Below are 17,582 nucleotides of genomic sequence, written 5' to 3'. Positions count from 1 at the left end.
AAAAAAAAAAAAAAAAAAGGAAGAAGAAGAAGAAGAAAAAGAAGTCTGATTTCTCCAGAAAAAAAGAGGAAGAAAGCAGCTGATTTCTCAAGTGGAAGAAGTGGATTGCCTGTGGGCCCATATGGCTCCTTTTCATTTTTGGTTTTAGTTCAGATTCATTGCATGAGTAATACAGAAGGAAACAGTTGCAAAAATGTAGTTGTTGATTTAGATTTGTATGTCTATTTAGATTCATTTAGCTTTTCATTTATTTCCCTTGTTCTAACTTTTTCCTTTTTTCGGTACTATAAGAGAGATCATTCAAACATTGGCATATGCCACTCTAGGTGGCAAGCATATGGTATTCTTCAATAAAAGGCGAAGGAATGGAAATTTTTAGGTTTTGGATTAGGTAGAATTATTTGAGAAATGGGAAATTTTTATTTTAGAAATTTAGATTTTAGCTCTACAATGTTTTATAGTTTCAATATTATTTGGTGCGTTTAATAAGGTAGGTTGGTAAGATTACACTACATTAAGTATCTGACTGCAAATCTAGACAAGAAAAAGCGACATATTACGGAGAATGGACTGAGTTTTTAATTTGGGTGGGGCTTCTATTGTGTTATGAAAATGCTCATTAAATGTCTCATCTGACCTGTATATTTGTTGTTGTTTTACATGATCCTTGTTAAATGGACGCTGCTCTCCCCCCACCCCAGAAAAAAAAAAAAGAGCAACCATTGTTCTTCCCTAGTTGGAAATGGAGTGAATTTCTTGTGTTTGATACGTTGTGATTTGGATCACATTCTCCATTTGAGCTGTTTTGTATTTTCTTTTTGTGCTATTGGGTGGAGTTATTGTGTGTAATTGATATTGATGTACTCAATTTGTTGTCTGCGTTTAGTCTTTGTTTCCTGGAGCTGTTCCGATGAATTTTTTTTTTGGGTGCTACTTTTATCTCTTACATTTCCATGATGTTAGAACAATGGGCACTTATGTAAGCTACTCATACTTTGTTTGGTCTGGATCCATGTAGCTGACCCCATTAAGTTGGGATAAGGCTGAGTTTGTTGTTGTCCTGGCTTTGGTCTGCTGGTTCAACCGTTCAAGAATATTTTCCCTAGTTGCTCTTTCTTGTGAATCATGCACCTGGTCCTTAGTGGAAAACGTCGACTTTGAGCTTCTAGTACCATGACTACTGTCAGACCTTTAATGTCAGTTATTCCATGTTATAAACTTTTTATTTGTGAGTTTTATTATAAATTTCTCCAATTTGGACTTATCATTTTGAATCTAAACAAATAAACATAGTTTGGCTGCCACCAATGATGCAAAAGAGGATTTTTATTGGTCTAGTTCTGGATGTTTGATAACATTTGGCACATGATTAGAGTTAGTGCTCTGTGGATTTGGCACCTACACTGCTACAGGTAGGAATCCCAGATAGCCAGCCAGTCGGTGTAGAACTGTTGTCAGGTTTAGGTCTTCAAATGTTACTGATGGGAATCCTTTAACTGATCTGCGCACTGTTTTCTGTTTCTTTGATTTGTTGTCCCCAGCCAAGGACTTGGTTTATGATTGAGTTAGTTTGATCAGTCTAACCCAGCCTCCCTGCACTGAAAAATACACCTGGTTAGTTTGTAGATTTGTGTAGTAATCCAAGCTGGCTGGATCTAACCAAATGATAATGGAGGCTAACTCATTACAGCGTCAACCTTGTAAAATGTTGTGTTTTTCTCTGGCTTATGTTTGATCTAGTATGCGGTTGCTTATACAGGTACCCTTATATGTGGCGACAAAGATGGCATCAATTAGGAAATCGTCCTTCTTTGTACCATCCACAGATGGTTATGCTCGTGCTGCTGTGCGCTGGATAGGTTATGAACCACGTTGCACACCCTATTGGCCACATTCGATACTATGGGGTCTGCTCTACTTAGTTCCAGATTCTGTTTTTGATTATTGCCGACTGTCATTCAACCTTAAGATTAGGAAGAAGGGACAGCTTAAGGATGCAAGGAAGAAGGAATGATGAATGTTCTGTTCCATCTTGGTTAATTTGACCTTCTGAAGTGGAAATTGGTTCTCAAGGCTGTAATGTTTTTAACTGTTAAATGCATCTGTATGCTCTCTTAGTTGAATTTCAAGTTCCACTGAAGAGTGGGAGGGGGGTTGGGGGCAGGGAAGTAGTAAGCTTGTCAATGGTGTACTGCACAGAAAACCTTTATTCGTTGCTTTTTGAAGGAGTTGGGGTTAGACCCATCATTTGGTTGGATGCCATTAGGTAGAGATTTATGTTCCTACATTAAGTTCTCTCCCTTAATTCAATAGAAATGTTACCTGATGAATCCAGAGATCGTTTCGATTCCATTAGTAATAAGGACTTGAAATATCATATGTCACATGTTGATCAATCAAAGAGAGATTCAACAACTAAAAGAAAGATCAATTCTTTAAAATGCAGGTGTGTTGTGTCATTGATAGATCTTCATATACAAGTTTGGCCACACAAAACTAATTATGTGGCTTGCTTTATTCTCTCTCTCAGTCCCTCCCACTTTGACATAGGAATGAACGTATTCATGCTTACTTGGCAATTGTGAGCTCCTTCCTTCCTCCAGCCCTTGGTGACATTGCTTACGAACTGCGTCCTGAGTCCTGACCTTGGAACTTCCCATGTGAGCCAGGAAACTTTGAGTATCTGCCTTCAAAATTTCAGCTTCATTGAATCTGCCAGTAAAGAAAAACATTCTATACCTAAAAACTGTTTTAGTAGTGTCAATAAAAATTTGGGGTGGTCTAGGTAATTGGTCTTCCTCCTCAACACACTCTCTCTCTCTCTCCATTAAAAAGGAGAGGGTTTTCCTTCACCGCACGTGGAGGAAAAGTATAGTCATCAATTGCTGTCAATGTCTGTTTCCAATTTATGAATTATAAAAGATACCCTCCCGATGTGCGACACCCTATAATCACCATCTGAATCTCCCTTAACCTATTTGTGTGGACCGAGTTTTCCTTTAATCCTTGATAGAGGCCTTCAATTAGTATCCATAGGGTATCACATAAAAAATGAGGGCTACGTTTAACCATTCGTAAATAAGGGCAGGTATTTATGGCAATTTATGACAGTGTGTTCCCTTCACCATGTGGTGAAGGAAATCTTTCTTCTGATTGCATACGCTTTGCCTCCCAAAATTGAGTGACTTGTGGACATGAACATGGACTCTTTGTGTGTTTCAAACTCGGTGGACAGTAGCCCTACAAGCCCACCTTGAGAGTTTGGCAAATGGCTTGTTTCTACATATGACACCATAGAGCTTCAAACATCTCTTAGTTTAGGGAAAGACAGGGTTTGGAGAAGATCTTAAAATCGACTCTCCTATTTCATTAGGAAGAGGATTGTGGACTAAATCTAATATGGCTAAGTGTTTTCTATCTGTGAGAGGCCCTACGACCACACATAATGGTGTGTAACCCCCAGTGTTTGTGAAGCAGGCTCTCAAGAACCAAAAACTTTATCCTTCATAATATTTTTTTGTAAGAAAATCTTTTACTAGGAGTGTTGCGTACAATTTTTCCATTGTTATACGCTTGTATTTTTTTACGATAATATTTCCTAGTTTCTGATCAAAATCACTGTACTGTTTCGTTTTCATAACACATCTACATGTATATTTAGAACATAAACATTCTCTTGAAGGCCTCTTGTTTATTCCCAAAGCTCAATTTTTTTCTTCTTTAATTTAATATATAAAGGATTTTAAAGGAAAAAAAAATATAATTATCTTTAGAAATGCAAGAGATCGGTGCTTGATCATATGATATGCACCAATGCAGGGGCCAATTGGAGCATGCCTAGAGGTATCAACATCAATGGAATTTTTTTTTTATTCCAAATTAAGTGGTAATTTCGCGCGCCCAGATTGTTTCACATTTTTTCACCACACGTGTGAAATTTTTTTAGCAGCCGGTGGATCATCGGGCCGAACCATCGGTACATATGGATCGGAAGATTGGACCCGCCCGAGTTAATTTTGGGAGTTTTCAAAGCAGCTTTAGGCAAGCGTCGCGGTCTCTTACATACATAAGAAGTGAGAACTGAGAAGCCGCTGTCTCTGTTCTTCATTTTCCCTCTCCTCCCTTTTCGCCCAGAATGGCGAAAGGGAAAGGAAGTGACGATGGTTCAGGACAGTATGATTCTGGTTCTTACAGAGTGTTCATGGACAGCAATTTTGATACACATCTGCTCATGATCGTATCTGCTCAGGACACAGTCCGCGACCTTAAAGGTACTCACAATCGCTTCCACTGTTTCTTTCATTTTCTTGTTCTTCGTTTAGTCTAGTGGTGAACTTTCCGCACTTGAAGCACTCACAGCTTGTTCCTGATGTTTTGAGTTGTTGCCCTTTATTGATTGATTTTAGTTGAACATCTAAGAACAATCTCCTCCCCCACCCCCCTTGCCCCACAAAAAAAGGTAAAATAAAAGTTAAGGCTACGATGTTCTGGAAGATAGCTAAAATGTCCCATTTCATTCATATGGATTATTATTCCATTGGAGGAATCTATAACTGAAGAAAGCATTTCTGAAGCTACAGTAGAATCTTAAAGTTTTTTTTTTTGGTAACTTTTGTTGTTTTATCATCTTCACTTCTATTTAGGCATACATAGCACCAATGCATTAAGCATGTGCCGGCGTCAGTTTAGTATGGGGGAAGAAAAGTTTAAAAACCAGAAGATCAACCTGGACTCTTGTGTAGCCAAATAAGCACTTCCCTATTGGCATTTTAATGATGGTAGGCTCTCTAGTTCGGAAGACACACGGAGCAAGTGTAGACTGCACAACTGCACAGATCACAGGTGATCGGTAGAGATCTCCTTATGTGCTTCTTTTGATTAAAAGAAACATGGATCATGACATGCCTGATAGGTGGTAAAGACCAGGTAAGTCTCGGTTGGGGCTCATAAGTCATAATTGAGGAAGGTAAAGGCTTTTCTTTCTGAATTGTCTGGAAGGTTGGGATTTTCGATGATGGGTGAGAGTTTCCATGGATATCTCCCTCCTTCCATGATCCGGTTTTCTGAGAATTCTGGTAGAGGTGATTGTGCTAGTATAAGCCATAAAAAGTTGACACATTAGCTTTTTATGGGAAGAAAGGTAGATTAGAGCCCCAAATAGTTGTCTTCCCTTTTTCCCCTGTAGGTGACTTGGCTATATATATATATATACAAGGGATAGTGAAAGATATATTATCATGGTAGGAATGCCATGGCGTCTTGTGGTGTGTCAGAGGCCACGGTGCCCTTGAGGCTAGGTGCAAGTCGTGAAATCGCTGGCCACCGAGACAAGGTATACTGACAAAAACGTTGCCATGCCTAATTGTGTCCCAACCTTCAAACCAAAAATATGAGAGTTCCACCTCATTGCACCAGTTTCAAGAGATACTTGATGATTTCCTTTGTCTGAAAAGTTGAAGTGACCAGTGTCCTGACAAGGTGCTTAGACACTTTACCAAGGTGCTCGAGTTCCTATCGTTACAAACAAACTGAATGCATTTTAGGGCATGCATATACTTCCTTCTTGGATGGTGCATATCCAATCAGCTGAATGACTACCTAACTAGGAGCTTATGACTTCTTCATTTCCGGGAGCCCCCTGGGGAATGGCTTTGCCAATGGTGTCTAGTTGATCAGGGTGCTTACACAGTGGCTTCTCAAATGATAACCTATTTTTTGGAATATCAGAGAACACTTGTTCTCATAGGATGTTCTTCATATCTCAATTAGAATCGGCGATTCAGAGATACCTCTGCTTGGCTTGTTGATGAGTCAGATTGTAAAGGAATATCCAAGTCTTACCACGTGGCATATTATCCATCTCCCAAATGTCGCTTAGCTATTACTTGTGTGCTCCAACGCATTGAAGACGTATTTTTACACCCACATTGACCAACAACTTCTACCCAGATGCCAAAATTTCTTTTTAATGGGAACAGACTGAAATGGCCTCCAAAATCAATTTTTACAACTTCGATTTTGTCATTGTGGAGCATGGGATTTTTTCATTTGTTGAATGGAGGGACATTAGGGAATATTGTAAGCCCTTGGATGACTGAAGATTTGTACGCTGCAAACATTTACACTTTGGAAGGCAATTTCTTGTCTCTGTAGGAGCACCACCTCAGGGCGTCACTATGTTAATTTGAGCCTTTAAAATATGGGTGGTCAACATATGGCAATTTTCCTAATGTATTAAGAGCCAGCCACTCCATTGAGCATTGATGCCTGGAAGGGAGTACCTGATAGGTTGAATGGTTCAACTGCTTGTTTTTCCATTTGCCGACCTTGGTGTGTCAATGGAATCCTTCTGGTGTGAAGGGTGAACAGGATCACTCTGTGCACAGACCACTGTCATGATGTGTTAAGTTAGTGTAATATACTTGATTGAATGAGTTCTATAGTATCTCTTTAAATTTCTGAATATGGGTTAGGTTTATTGATTTCAATGTGTCTTTTATTTGGTAATTGTTGCTCCCCTCGTCCCTATCCATATGTGGATATGCACGCTCTCATATCTACGGCCTGGTTATTTTCGTAATTCTTATATACAATTCTTATCTATACCATTTTTATCATATTCGTTCTTATTTTGATCACTGATATTGAAATTTTCAAATTCTTCTGACATGTAGAAAAAATAATGATTGAACATCCTCGTTGCTTTCCTAACATTGGCAAGATTAGTGTCAATGCTTTAAAGGTATGCTTTTGTTTTTTGTTTTTATTTTTCTTATTCAGGGAATGCTTTAAGCATATGTTTCTTCTCATAAAAGAAGGGGCTAAGGATTGTCTTGCTCCATGAGCTCTATCCTTCGAGTGATATTGTCTTGTGATTCTTGCAGGTAAAGTGCGAAGGTTGCTTTTATCACCTATCAGATTCTATGCTTGTTAAAAGTGTTTTCGATGGGTTTATGAAGACATGGATTTTGCAATTTGACGCTTCTTGTCAAGGGGAACACAAGGAAAATCCATGTCATTTGGAGCCTGGGGCTAGTGACCTACCAATCCATGTGGTCAGCATGGATGGCCCTTTGCCTGAAACAAATACTCATCTACTTGATTATCCTTCCAAAGAGGTGTCCATTTTAGCCGTTCCTTCAGTTCCTCAAATTGGAAGCATCCAGCCGAGGGATATATTTCCCCAAAACTCATCAGCTGACAAACGGAAACTTAAAATTGCTGATTCAGAGGGTTTATCTACTAGACTTCTCGAAGATGATCTTTTGATTTCTCAAAAATCTTCAGATAAACAAAAACCTAAAAATGCTGATTCAGAGGGGTTAAACGAAGATGGCCCTTTGCTTAATTATGGTGGTAAGTCAAAGAAAAAGGAAAAGAAAAAGAAACCATCAATTCCATATGATCAAGTAGACTATGCAATCCTTTCTGGAAAAAATATAAGGGAAGAAGAGACTTCTATGGTAGCTTTGGGAAACAACCATGGAAATTTGGAGGGAGAGATTGGTGCAGCATTGGCTACTGAACAGACTAATGCTGCTGATTCTTTTGTTGGCCTGGACATATCTGAACCTGGTACTAGCAAGTTGGAGAGAGGGAATACCTCGGACCACATAGAGGCATCCAGGGTCAGAAAATCAAAAGGGTCAAAGAAACATCAGCCTGGCAGTGCTGAAGATCTTAATCTGTCTGTGGTAGCTGAGCCTGGTAACCTCACAAAGGATAGCACAACTTTATTGTATAAAAATGTTTGCTCTGACAACAATGCTCGTGATGATGCAAGTGGAGATACTTTTGAGGTTGCTTTGGAAGTCAACCATGAAAATTTGGGGGGAGAAACTGATGCTGCATTGGCTTTTGGGAAAATTGATGCTGCTGGTCCTTTTGTTGATGATGATATGCTTAAACTTGGTACAAGAAATGTGGTGAGAAGGGATACCTCTGACCACATAGAGGCATCCAGAGGAAGAAAATCAAAAGGGACAAAAAAACATCATGCTGCCAGTGTGAAAGGAGTTGATCTACCCGTGATTGTTGAGCCTGGTATGCTCTTAAAGGATGGCAAAACCTTGGTGTATGAGAATGTTAGTTGTGACAACAGTGTTGGCAAAAATGTAAGGGAAGAGACTTCTGAGGTAGCTGTGCGAAGCAAACATGGAAATTCGGGGGGAGAATTTGATGCAGCATTGTCTCCTGAAAAAACTGACGCGGCTGATCCTTTTGTTGGTATTGATATGTCTAAACGTGGTACTAGCAAGGCGAAGAGAAGGAATACCTCTGACCTCTTAGATGCATCTGGAGGAAGAAAATTGAAAAGGTCAAAGAAACATAAGGATGCCAGTGTGGAAGGACTTAAGATGCCTGTGGTTGTTGAACCTGGTAACCTCACAAAGGAGAGCACAACTTTGGTGCACAAGAATATTCGCTGTGACAACAGTGATGGTGATGACGGGACTGGTAAAACTGAGGAGAAAAAGACACACTTACAGAATGAAGATCCTGAACCAACGTTGTCAGCAGCACCAAATTCTAAGCTCAAGTCTATGGGTTTAGATAAAAAGGAGATGAACTCTAAAGGTGGGTTTATCTCCTCCAATTTATTGCAGTCCTCGGACGTCTCAGGAACTGGGGATTCTGTTGATAAAAAAAGAAAGAAGCCAAAGAAATATAAGGATTCTGATCAAAAGGTCCAAACTTCATCCTCAGGCATAGAATATACTAATGGTGTTGGAGGTGCCATTCCTTTAAAACCTGAGGTCAACAAAGCTTCTTTTAGTGATCATCTTGGTGATGAAACAAATGGAGAGCATGACACTCTATTTCGAAATGAAAAAGCAACGGTATCAAAAGTTAAAACTGTAAATGCTCCAGTAACAGGCCTTGACAAGGATGCTGATAATGCATGTGGGAATCAGGTGGACCTCGTGCCTCAAATTCAAGTCGCCAAAGTCCAAGAGCCTGTAGAAGGTAATGAATATAAAGTGAAAAAGAAGTCAAAAAAGACTGAAACTTCTGCCAGGAATCTCCCAGATCCGACGGAAAAAATCCAAGATGCTGTCACTGTAGATTCTGCACTTCCATTTGATAAAAAGAAAGGAAAAAATGTCCAAACTAAAAACACAAAGAAAACTAGGTTGGGGAAAAAAGATCCTACGGAACAATTAATGGATTCAATGTCAGAAGCTGAGAAAGATATTGGGAGTAGGATAATATGTTCCAAGCCATGTCCAGTCCCTGAGACCAATGAACCTTCTGAAGTTCCATCTGATATTTTTGCACACAACACAGAAAGACTACCTCATGAAGCTGATAATAGAGAAGAAAAACATTCAAGTATCCGTATCGGCAAAGGTAGTGACATCATGGAAGTTCCCAAGTTTGAAAGTGCTAGGATCAGCTACATTGATAACTTTGGGCCCAGTCAGAGGCAACATGAAGTTGCTCCTGGTAAAGAGCTTGATATCAAGGATATTCCAATTGAGAGGTCAGATAAAGAGCTTCCATCAAATAAAAAAACGAAAAAACATAATGTGAATTCTTTAGGTAACTCTCCTTATTTACAGAAGTCCCTCAGCTCAAATGACAACCAGGGGTTCACAGAGAAGCCTCAGGGTGATCCCTTTGATGTGGTAAAAGTTCAGGCACCAATGTTAAAGACTAAAAAGGTTGAAGCCAGGGTTGATAGTCACAATAGAAAGACTTCAACAACTGCTGGGGATAAGGAGAAAGGTCTACCTTCTTGTTTCTGTGAAAAAGGTGATTCCATTGCTCATGAAGCTTCGAGGATCAAAGTTGTTGATGCTTCTGGGATCAGTAGTCCTGTACATTCATCTGTGGTTGGAGTTCCCTTCAGAGCTGGTGATAATGCTTATGTGAAAGAAAATAGTGCAGATTGGGATGCATCAGGGTTTAGCTCGGAAAGCACTGATGTAGGAGTTCACAAAGGCATACAAGGCAGAGAGCTCAAGTCACGGGTGAAGTCCAATCCTGTGGTGGCAGTAAAAGCTTCAAGTAAGAAAATTGGGGAAGCGCTTAACAATTCTAGTCACCAGAAAAGCTTGTATGCTACCTCAGGCACAATATTTAATGACAGCAGTAGTGACAGTTCTGAAGATGAAAGTGCAATAAACAATTCAGATACCAGCACCAAAAGCCCTTCGGGATATTCTTCCTCATCTTCATCTGACTACTTGGAAGGAGCAAACCACACACCACGAAATGGTAAATATATACTTATCTATATATATATATATATATATGCACATACTTATTTACATGCAGACATACATTGACTTTCATGACCAACATATTGCATGTAGAACAGTGAGAGTAGGATTTAGTCTACCTTGCTCCTCCTCATCTGAAGCCTGGTTTTAGGCTTTTCTCCTTTGGATTGCAATTTTTGATATGGGTTTTGTTATTTGAGCACTCTTTTCTGTTTCTCCACACTTCATGTCCTTGTTTATAAATTTGGAGTTCATTTTCTGCTTGGATCTTGTAGTTTATATTTGAGCTAATGTCTTTTATGGTTCTAATGTATCTGTTAAATGGCGCAGCTTTGTACGGTGGGAAAAGTAAGGAAAATGGAGAAGGCAACCTCATTTACTCACAGTAAGTAGAATTATTATGGAACATCCTTTCGCTTTCTTCTCAACTCCAGTCCCTCCACCTTCTCTCTCCCCTGTGGTAGTGATCAACACCTTGAGATTTGCCTATTGATTTTTTTCTTAATTAGCCATTGTCCTTTATAATTTTTTTCACTTCAAAGGAATCTCAGGATCTGAAGTTTATTGTTGGTTTAAATATCCTGCTGCACCCCTGTTTTGATTCATGTTGACTGCAGCTTTGAAGTACCGATATCTTTAGATCTAAATCCTGTTTACAAGAGATTCTGGGGTTATTGTCCCGACCAGACCCTTCTTCAAGTTAAAATTTGGCCCTGTTCAGACTTGTGGATTGGTAGTTCTTAATGGTTACTATTTCAGAATTTTTCAAGTTTCTAATTAAATTAAAAAAAAAAAAAAAAGCTTCCCAGTGCACGAGGCTCCCGCTACTGCAGGGTCTGGGAGGGGCAAATGTATGCAGCCTTACCTCAGTTCATAGAGAAGTTGTTTCCATGTTTTGAACCCACAACCTGATGGTTGCAAGGACACGAATTTAACCGGTGCGCCAAGTCTCGCCCAGTTTTAAGTTTTTAAATTGAACCGTCAAATTAACTCCCAATCCAACCGTTTGATTGCTACAAGGTTTTGGGAAGTTGTTCCTTCATACCAGCCCCAAACTGGATTTGACTTTAAGGCTGATTTGAGTTATTGAGTGGTGGTTATTGAATTTCCCCTATCCTGGCCTTTATTCTTGCCCTGCGATTCTGCTCATCAGGTTGGAATCTGAAATCTTTGTAAAGGATGAATTGATTCCATCAAAACCTGTTTACCCTTCCAACCCCCTATTCCCAATTGGAGGGTAGGAGGTTTCTTCCGACTCTCCTTACCTGTTTACCTGCTTGATAATACTATTTACATATAGGGCAAAGTAAAAAAGGGCATAGCCCTGTGCACGAGGCTCCTTCCACTATGGGGTCTGGGAGGGTCATAATGTATGTAGCCTTATCGCTGCTTTGCTGAGAGCCTGTTTCTTGACTCGAACCTGTGACCATTAGGTCACAATGGAGCAACCTTACCGTTGCACCAAGGTCGACCCTCTTTGTAGGCTCAGCCCGAGCTGAACCTAAACTAGACCTGATTCCTAATCTACCCAAGTCCCATAGGTATGAGCTAAACTAAACACAAAAAGTTGGATGCAAGTGGTTATTAGATACATTTGACTATTCTGTGCTTGTTTATTAGAGTTTCTGAAGATCAAAGTAATTTTCTGTATATATCGATAAATATTGTTAAAAAATGAGGTGAATCAGAATTAAACATAGGTTAACCCACCTCTTACCTTTCTGCTTGCCAGATAAACATTGGATGAGATTTTTATCTAGATATCTTAGGTGGGACCCACTGGGTGGATCATTCTATTCTGCTTCCCCAACTACGTGGTTGGTCATGGGAAAGAGTGTCCAGTCTTTTTTTTTTGGTAACTAGTGTCCAGTCCTTTGAAGCTACGCAAAAAGGGGATTTCAAGTTTTTAACTGTTTATATACTGAACAACGGTATTATAACTCCTTTTGAGCTCAACCCTTGGGTGTAATCTACTTGGGAATTTTGCCCCCCTTTTCTTCCTGAAAAATATTATTTATCCTGTGATAACATAATTTATTTTATGTCTCTTTGTTCTCTTTTGAGCAGATCTTGTGGCCCCGCCGAGTACATTACCTTGGATATGATCCTTAAATGTTCAAGAAGCTACAAGAAGGCAAAGCTAACAGCTTCTCAATCCCAACTCGAGGAAAGCCAACCTATTGATTTTGTTCTGGACAGTCTGGCCGATCCATAACCCCATCTTGATGGCTGTTTTGGAAGAATACTGTTGCAGTTTCTTTATGCTCAATGCGCAATAGTTTCTAGCCATATATCAGAAGGCTTTGCTGTCAAGTTTATCTCATCTCTTTTACATAGGAAAATTTTGATTTTTTTTACAGTTTCTGATGATTTCTGTTTCTTTGCTGAGGAAAGGACTTGTTCAACAAGATGGCTTAAGCAGCATCTTACCGTTCAGAATATGAAAAAAAAATTTAGCCTTGTGCCCTTTTTGTCAAAAGGTCCAAACCTGAAACAATGTTTTGAATTGAAAGCCCTCCATCATGATTTCTGGTTATTGATTGGTAAGGCTAAATTGTAATGTCAATAGTCTCTCTCAGACCAAATTGGCAAAAGCTGATATTAGTATTTTCAGTCAATGTTTGCGATAATCTGCTATTTCATCTGGAATGTTTGTAATAACTGTATAAAGGCCAAATTTACAAAGAAACTTTTGTAATCATTACCTCACATGGTTATGTCACAAACTTCTACTATTTCTATATTTGTTTATTAAATTTCAGAGGTAAATCCCTGGAAAGTAAAGTAAAAAAAAGCATCCAAAATGTGTCAGTACTAAATATGATAAGAAATTTAAGTGTTTTATACAAACATGTTGTGTAACTATTACAGAGTATCATTTTTAGGTTTGGAATTTTGCACTTGCATTCCCTTCATTTTCCTTTGCAACCGAACAGAACTTACATAGCAGGTTTGTTCATCAATATACATGGTCCAGTAGTCCTACCTTTTTTTTGGAATCACGGGTCGCCTACCCATGTCAGTATGTTTCATGTATTGTTAGGTGGTGACATGTGTCCTTTTTGCTGCTATTATGAGTGCATGGAAGGGTATTTATGGAGGAAAATAAGACATATAGTGGGGGTAGAAGAAGGATCTGATTGTTACTGGTAATTTATTTATCTACTGTAGAAACCACAGTCAGAAGACTCGGAACTAAAGAAGTTCTTTCCTAAAAAATCCTCTTTAGAAAATCAGAAAGTGATACAACACAGCCAAATAAAATAGAAGATTACATTCAAGGATCTTTGAAGGTTGGTTGAGTGAAAAAGGGTAAAAGGAAAAAAAGAGAAAGTAATAACAGGAATAAAGGGATTCACAACACCAAAAGATGACGTTACAAACAACAGAAAAGAGTGAGGCAGGAAAACTTTATACAATAGAGAGAGAAATAAGAAACTAAAGCTTTGCACAATTAATCTAAAAAATTCTTCTCTTGGAAGGAAAGCCTAGTTCAGCTGAGTTGGGAAAGGAAAGCTCTGTTTTATTAAAAAACAAATAAAATGAAAGATTGAAGTTTTTGGACACATTGTGCAAGTCCAAAGGTTCGAAATGCCTTTGACACAGTTCAAGGAATCCCCCATCCAACCATCAAAAGTGACGATGAAGAGATTCTCATTCACAGTGGGTGAAGGAAAACTTGGTCCAAAAGAAAAAATATATATCCAAATATTCCCTATGAAAAATATGTGGAGTTGCTCTTAAAGAAATGGCCCAAATGAGAGTAAACCTTTCCTGTGCTTTAGACACAAGCGTCTAAGCCCTGTACTTGCAGAGAGTTTCATGTACCTTTTGGTTGCCACACCTTCGAAGTAGAATAGTTTGGGCTGAAATTTCTTGCATTAATTTCTTTCTTTAGACTGAATTTTCTTGCACTAATTCCTTTCCTTCATTCGTACAATGAATGTTAATGAGAAGATTAAAAGAATCTAAAAATGAAAGTAAACCACAATAATCAGCTTCTCCATTCATGGCTCATGCAAGTTCTGAACCATTTCCAGCAACTACTTTTGCCTCATTCTGTATCAGCTCCTTGATGGTTTGTTCTGATTCCAAATGAATTCTGGCTTAAAATCTGAGCCAAGCCACTTCTTGACCTTGTAGTTGATCGAGATGCATTGGTCGATTGACCATCACTATTCTTCACTGCAAGCTCATGAGATAGACATCGAACAAGACTAACAAAATGTCGCCTAAAAGTTGGATACCTTGAGATACTCTTGGTGATCCCTTGGAGCCTTCAGAAGAAGCATAGGACAAAAGAATGAGGATATAATCAGAAAATGAAAAGTTTAGCAGCTTTTATAAAAAGATCCACATTATTACCTTCGGGCAAATGCATCAAGTTCAGCTAGTTTCTGCTCAGTTTCTGGTGGTGGTAGATTCAAATTTTGCAGTCTATCTGGCTGGCAGCTCAACAAGACCAATTTGCAAAGGTAGTTCACCTCAGCTTCTGTAAGGTTTTTAGCTTTGATCTGATCTTTCAAAATCAAGAGGGGGTTGAAGAACCAATCAAAGAAAGATTCTTTTGGCCTGTTGGTTGAAGTTATCTGAGTCTCATTGTCATCTACAATAATTAAAACATGTAAGCCTTTTAGGTGTATGTGAAGTTTGATACAACAAATAACAAACTCAACCTCATCCCAACTAAATGGGGTCAGCTACATAGATCAAACAAAACAAAAAGGAGAAATGAAAAAGAGAAAAGAAAGTAATAAGATAGTCTAGTAAAGAGGCCCAGCGCCAGCACGATAGGAGAATCTCAGCTAAATGGGGTCGGTTACATGGATCCTTGCCCTCCAATCGGCTCTATCTGAGGTCATACTTGGGACAAGACCTAGGCACTGAATGTCACTTTGCATACTTTATTTAAGACCTTTCTTTGTGGTACATATGTTGATCAATTGCCAATCTCAGACCCTTCTTCAGAAGCCATTACACATGCAGAGAACCAGTAGGACCCTAAAGTCAAATCCCTCGCAATCAATGCCACCCAGGTAAATTTGATCCAGTAGCCTGGCTTACAAGTGACTACTACCAAGGAAATTGTTCTACCATACTTCTGACAATTTTCAGATTCCAATGAACTTGAGTGGGAGTAGAGGAATATCAAAATGAAGCACTACCTGATGTTTATCGGACATAAATGATTTTTACATGTGTCGGGCTCCTGTCTATTTGAAGGATATATATATATATATATACATATATTTTTTTTTCTTGGGGGTGGGGTGGGGTGGCTAAAACTGTAAAACATATGAAGAGAATGTAGGCTATGTTACATGGATAGCAGCATGGATGCTGGAGCCTGATACAAACACAAGATGTCAGACAAAGCAAACCTCGCAAAAAGGATTCAGAACTCAGGGTGTTATACATAATCTTATACCAATTATTTCAAATATTCTTATTCATGAGTTTGTGTAGCTAATGTATTTGAATTGTATTCAAATACACATTTAGAAGGGCCAATAGCACATTACGGTTGGCTATCAATAATATGGGTAATGTCCAAGGGACCACAGGGTCAGCCATCTAGAGGACCCCGACATTGTTTTGGATTTCATGGAATCAAAAGTTACTAAAAAGGAGGCAACAAAAAATGGGATACCATGGGGTGCAATTGCATTTGGGACATGCATAGTATTAATTATGCAATTTTGTTCAGTAAACAAACTTTTCCTTTTTCTGGTAGTAGCTTCACTTACTTAGCAATATACCCTCAACATTGGCATTGGCAGAACGCAGAAGTGCCTGAAGTATGCAATAAGCTGGTAAACCAATGGTTAAAACTCTGCTGCCACCTGTGCTTGATTTAGAGTCTTCTATATCTTCCGGTCTTATCAATCCTTCAGCAACCAGAACCAATCCGTGCTTTTTACACTCCACAAATAAACCGTCAAGCAACTACAGTTACAAAATTTCAGTTACTATACTATATCATGTTTCCGTTACTAGACATATCGAAGTAAATATGAGTGACATGGTGATACATACAATGAGGCAACTTTGGTGAATGAATTTGTTAGATCATTTCATATCCTAATCATGGAATTGTCTAAGGTCTAGTCACATAAGTGACTTGGATTTATACAGTAAAACCATGATAATTTGATGAGCCAATGCCTCCCAGTGTATTATTTTAAAGTAAGGCTGAATCTGTCTGTACAATTTACATGCAAAAGAATAGATACCTCGAGGGACTTCAACTCAATTATTGAATTCTTGAAAGAGGGCAAACGAGAGGGTGGATTTCGAAAAGAGTTAGGTCTCGAGAAAGAAGTTGTACGAGAGCTGGTTTGGGATGGTGGCCGTTTCTTCCGGTACTGGAGCCTGATAATCTTATAAAGTAAGTAGCTTTTCATGTTAGACATACAAGGAATATGAATAAAATGCCCTTGAAACATAAAAACCCGTTCAAGATCGTACTTAGGAAAGCAGGAGCCTTCTGGCATGTCAAGAATGTCATTACTGTATTCATCATAAATGGACAAGGATGAGATAATATAGCAGAGCCCGAACCAAATAGAGGATTCCTGCAGTTCAAGTCCCAAATAACAAATTTGTGAGTATGTAGTCAATTCAACAACAAAACTATAGACATAAAGCTTAATTGATCGTAAGAATATGACCTCGTGAGCAACAACAGCTGCATAAGCACCTAAAAAGACACTTGATAAAATTGAACCCAATATAGCTCCAGTAACTGCCAATGGCCAAAGTAGGATGGCAAGACCTGCGAATGGCACACATATAGTCTCCAAGAAAGGCCCTTCCCGACCTATAAGATCATGAAACAATCGATGCCATCCCTTGAAAAGCATGTAAGGGCTCTTGTATATGGAAACGACCGTAACCACAGGAATGTCAACAATAATTCCAAGAAGTCCAGCTAATAAAGCACCTGGAATATAGAGCAATCTGCATGATGTTTAATAGAAAAATCTGTAAGACACATATCGTCTGTTTTGGAAAAGTCAATAGCTTAAGGTGGAAAATCTTGAAGACACAATCATCGACATATATACAATACATTGGAGTGTCTCACTAAAATAATAGGTGTTAGATATACTTTCAGCATGTTATAGGGTCCCATGCTAATCGATGGCCAATAAGATAGCTACACATAAATCAAATGGGATTAGTGGGATCCCTCCCCTGCATATGTCATATTTACCACAACTGCATGTTTCTTTCAAAACTATTTATAGCTGAAATAATCTCTTCTTGTTGGTAGTGGAAAGGGTTATGGTGGAGGATCATCAACTTGCCAATAACTTTGCTGAAGCAACTATCTCCCACAGGGACTTTAAGAAG

General features: G+C 38.8%; 3 protein-coding genes across 4 annotated transcripts in view; 2 read left to right on the top strand and 1 right to left on the bottom strand.

Annotated features, from left to right (window-relative positions):
* LOC122072005 (very-long-chain 3-oxoacyl-CoA reductase 1-like) overlaps positions 1-2,330 on the top strand; it is a 4,668-nt gene extending 2,338 nt beyond the window's left edge. The window contains exon 3 of the mRNA XM_042636503.1: positions 1,760-2,330. Coding sequence (XP_042492437.1) covers positions 1,760-2,014 — 255 coding nt within the window. The 3' untranslated portion in view covers positions 2,015-2,330. The remainder of the gene's footprint in view (positions 1-1,759) is intronic.
* A 1,728-nt stretch (positions 2,331-4,058) lies between these two features.
* On the top strand, positions 4,059-12,866 carry LOC122067597 (dentin sialophosphoprotein-like). 2 transcript variants are annotated; one of them, XM_042631439.1, is made up of 6 exons: positions 4,059-4,271; positions 6,675-6,742; positions 6,885-7,668; positions 7,753-10,221; positions 10,557-10,611; positions 12,294-12,866. In XM_042631439.1, the coding sequence occupies exons 1-6, from the start codon at positions 4,136-4,138 to the stop codon at positions 12,439-12,441; spliced, it is 3,660 nt and encodes a 1,219-aa protein (XP_042487373.1). In that variant the 5' UTR covers positions 4,059-4,135; the 3' UTR covers positions 12,442-12,866. The 2 variants fall into 2 exon arrangements, with proteins under 2 accessions (XP_042487373.1, XP_042487365.1); XM_042631431.1 differs by having other exon boundaries at positions 6,885-10,221.
* Positions 12,867-14,086: 1,220 nt separating this feature from the next.
* Positions 14,087-17,197, bottom strand: LOC122063438 (uncharacterized membrane protein At3g27390-like; the record flags this gene model as incomplete). Its single annotated transcript, XM_042627149.1, has 6 exons — positions 14,087-14,503; positions 14,592-14,832; positions 15,974-16,172; positions 16,460-16,598; positions 16,695-16,801; positions 16,898-17,197. Coding segments are annotated over 6 exons (1,209 nt in total), but the record flags the coding sequence as incomplete, so codon positions are not given.
* Between the last annotated feature and the right edge of the window lie 385 nt (positions 17,198-17,582).

This window comes from Macadamia integrifolia, chromosome 2 (assembly GCF_013358625.1).
Source record: "Macadamia integrifolia cultivar HAES 741 chromosome 2, SCU_Mint_v3, whole genome shotgun sequence".
In the NCBI taxonomy this organism is placed as follows: Eukaryota; Viridiplantae; Streptophyta; class Magnoliopsida; order Proteales; family Proteaceae; genus Macadamia; species Macadamia integrifolia.
The sequence above is the reverse complement of the archived record's forward strand: the minus strand, read 5'-3'. Positions and strand labels throughout refer to the sequence as shown.